The sequence below is a fragment of the Morone saxatilis genome, unplaced genomic scaffold (genome assembly GCF_004916995.1).
Source record: "Morone saxatilis isolate NCDOM2014 unplaced genomic scaffold, NCSU_SB_2.0 Contig4, whole genome shotgun sequence".
NCBI classification, from domain to species: domain Eukaryota; kingdom Metazoa; phylum Chordata; class Actinopteri; family Moronidae; genus Morone; species Morone saxatilis.
Window position 1 is genome coordinate 4,392,457 of NW_023339984.1, and position 3,502 is coordinate 4,395,958.

Sequence of the window (3,502 nt, forward strand, 5' to 3'; positions counted from 1 at the left end):
CACACACACACTCTCTCTCACAGGCTGGGAGAGAACACACACATACTATACGTGGAAGTGCGGGAAGGTAGACGTGGGAATAGGAACACACAAATGCAGACTGGTGAGGTGAGGACAAGCTCAATCAGGGAACACACACACATACTGTTGTGTTAAGTGACCCAAGGTCTTTGTGAAACAATACAGTCACAGTGTTTAACTTATTAAAGAGAAAGCAGAGGAATAGGCTGATGTAGTTTTCAATCAAATATGCCGGCATGACTTCCAAAAAAGAGAGAAAAAACACACACACACAGACAAAATAAAAATAGAATGGAGCAAAAAGCAAAACAGAAATACAAGAAACCTTAAAAAAACAACTTCTGAAAAATCAAAGCAACCCTCCAAAAAAAACCTTTCATATTGACTTTTTTTGCCTATGTATGTATACAGCCAACGGTTATATCATTCACTGAATAGAGGGCAAATGATTAAACTATACTACTAATATGAAAACAAACCTTGTCTGGCCTACAAAAGCACATTGCGTTCGTGTACAAGTGGCCAGCTCCACTGGTGAGTGTGTGTTTTCACTGCCTGACTCTCCTTTTCTAAATTTAGAAATGTATGTCTCAATAGTTCCAAAGGGTTTCACCCATGCCACATAACCTCTGAAGACCCATATTATTGGAAGGCATCGACATTTTGCAATCATTAATATCAACAATATAGAGGAATTATTCTCAAAAATTCAATTTATCTGTGGCTCATAATGTCGAGCACCATCACCACACACAGCACAGACACACTCTGTCACATAAATCAGGTGTCACTGTCTCATTTAGCTTCAGTGAATAATTCTGTAATTACATTTAACATGCAAACACACAAGACAAATTAGGCCGCACTGTGTTTCACTTGCCTTGAGGGAAGCACAGGGAGAGTAATGGCCCCCAGAATTGCAAATGAGGCGCCTTGTGACATTTTTATATCATAGTAAATCACCGTATGTATGAGCCAACTTTGTTGTGTGCTTGCAGATTACCAGCGTGTGTCTGGATGTGTTGACATGCACCCCAACAAAGTCATCACTACAGTCACAACATGGGCTAGGTCATGTCTCTGGTCAGTGGTACAAATCTGTGTGTATTAAGCTGGAATTTACTCTGTCCATTTCCTGTTCGACCATAAATCCAGGACATGTTGTGTATAGCTACCAGGAAGATGGGCTGGGATGTTTCCCAGATTCAGATTAAGTCCTGAACTAGAAATTACAGGCTGGGGATGTTCTTTATTGAGGCTTTACAGTTGAGGATTAATCTGTAGTCTGGCAAGTCACCCATCAAAATCCAGTTATCCAGTACAGGCAGAAAACGGAGCAAAGAAGAAGAGAAGATGAACATGGTGTAGGAAGGAAGGAAGGTGAGATTTTAATAGGAAGGCCTGCGGGAACTCACCTGGTCTTTTCTCCATTTTTCTCCCTCGACTGCCACATAGTCGAACCTTCGATATTAATATTAGGATTTGCTTCTGGCAGAGCGACTTGTTGCTCTTTGGGCAGGGCTTGCGCTTGCTGGCGATCTGCCGGTTTGCCTGGGGGTCCTTGACCTCCCTGCGCTGGCGAATAAGGGAACTGGCGAGAGCAGCCATCTTCCCAGCTCTGACCCTGCCGCCGCCTCACCAGCCTCTGGCGGCTCGGTGGCGCCCAGGTGTCGGGGGGTACCGTGGGCCACCCCCCTGCCCACTCACCCAGGGCGACGGAGCACCGCTGAGGGAGGGGGTGCGGAGCGGAGGAGGGGGCTTCTGAGGATGGACCGAAGCGACGGGGAGAAAAAAAAGAGGGAGAGGAGGGGAGGAAGAGGAGGAGGTGGAGGAAATAAGGGTGGATCCCTGAAAGGCCCACCCAAAACTGACAACTGGTGCTGGTTGAGGCTCGGATTGATGAGCGATAGCCTTTAAATGTCCTTCCGGTCGTTTGTTTTCTGGTTAAGAGTGAGACTCAGGTGAAGCCTTGATACGTCACTGTGTTGGGACAAGTCATGTTGTTATCCACCCAAAAACCAACGCACTGTAGCCGACGTCTCCCAATGCCTCTGTCCCAGTCCGAGTGTACCTTAACCCCACTCCTGGAGCTCCACGGAAGTTTGACTCAATCCTGTCCGAAAGGGTTCAGCAACAGAACCATTCGCCACATGATGAAACCCACACAAAAATCACATTTAGTCCTCCTAACCCGCTCAGTCCCGATCAGAAGCCTGAATCGATTCAGTGGGACGGAAAAACGTCCGAATATCAACTCTCCAAAATAACAGGAGTGACAGTGTCGGGGCACACTGCAGCTCCTTTTCCTTCTGCCCCTCACCTGTAAAATTTCTCCATCCCGAAACAATGACAGAGAAGTAGAAGAAGAAGAAGTAGAGACCGTCCGACCTGAAGTATCAGCTCCGCAAGCTGGGTCGAGGATGAAGGGATGTGGATGGACGCTGCCGGACGGAGTGCGGCTTGTTTCCTCGCTGTCTCTCAAGCACTCCTGGCATCACCCGTTGCGTTCACCCGCACCCTGAGAGAAGAAGGGAAAAAGACAGGGGCTTGATAAATCCAGCATTTCCCAGAGATAGAGGTGACATTCATGAACGAGAGAGCGCGGGGATAGAGAGACAGACAGGGACACAGAGAAAGAGGAGAGAGGGAGGGAGGGAGGGAGTGCAGTGAGTCTATCTATCCCCCCTGTCGGATCGGGCTCTCCAACTCTCTCGGCAGCGCGCTACACCACAGCAGAGCGCAGCGCTGTGTCCTTCAGCCACGCATGCCGCCTCGCAGCTGGGAGAACGAGGGATGAATGAATGGAGGGAGACAGAGAGGGAGGGAGAGGAGAGGAGAGGAGAGGAGGTGAAAGGGAATAGGGGAGGGGGTTTGTGCTGGCAGGTAGCCGTGCCTTACGGTAGATGCTGTGTTGCCGCCGCTCATGCGAGTGTCCACTGGTGGGTGACAGCAGTCCGGTCTGGTTCTGTTGAGTCCAGCTGCACAGTGAGAGACAGGGGGGAAAGTGTGTCTCCCGACCGAGGCACCTCTCAGCCTCAACTCACACGTGTGAGGGTGTGTGTGTGAAGGAGTGGCACAGTGTGAAGGTGTACGGGTGTGAGGGTGTGTGACAGAGGCAGCATGTACGTGTGTGAAAGAGTGTGTGTGTGTGTGTGTGTGTGACTCGCTCTCTTGCTTGTCCCTGTTCACAGTGCATTACCGAGAGAGCGCTGGCAGCGTGCTTCACATACTCTCTCTGTCTCTCCCTCCGCCCTCTCTCTCTCCCTCTCTCCTTCTCTCTCGCTCTCTCTCAAATCTATTTCCCTAAACCCTCCCCTTTGCTCTTGGTTCTCCCTCCCTTTTCTCCTCCCCCTCTGTCACTCTGATCCCTCCTTCGATGTCTGCGATTCAAAGTCCTTTCCTCCCCTGTCTCCCCTGTTCTCTTCATCACTTCTCTCCTGCCGAACCAGAGCCAGGCTGAGCCGGGCCCGGGCAGAGGTGG

The 3,502-nt window shown here is 49.9% G+C and overlaps 1 protein-coding gene across 1 annotated transcript in view; it reads right to left on the reverse strand.

The window, feature by feature from the left end:
• fgf11a (fibroblast growth factor 11a) overlaps positions 1-3,234 on the reverse strand; it is a 92,056-nt gene extending 88,822 nt beyond the window's left edge. The window contains exons 1-2 of the mRNA XM_035675450.1: positions 2,920-3,234; positions 1,437-2,539 (exon numbers count right to left, since the gene is read on the reverse strand). Of these exons, the coding sequence (XP_035531343.1) occupies positions 1,437-1,629 (193 nt within the window). The 5' untranslated portion in view covers positions 1,630-2,539; positions 2,920-3,234. The remainder of the gene's footprint in view (positions 1-1,436; positions 2,540-2,919) is intronic.
• Positions 3,235-3,502: the final 268 nt, after the last annotated feature.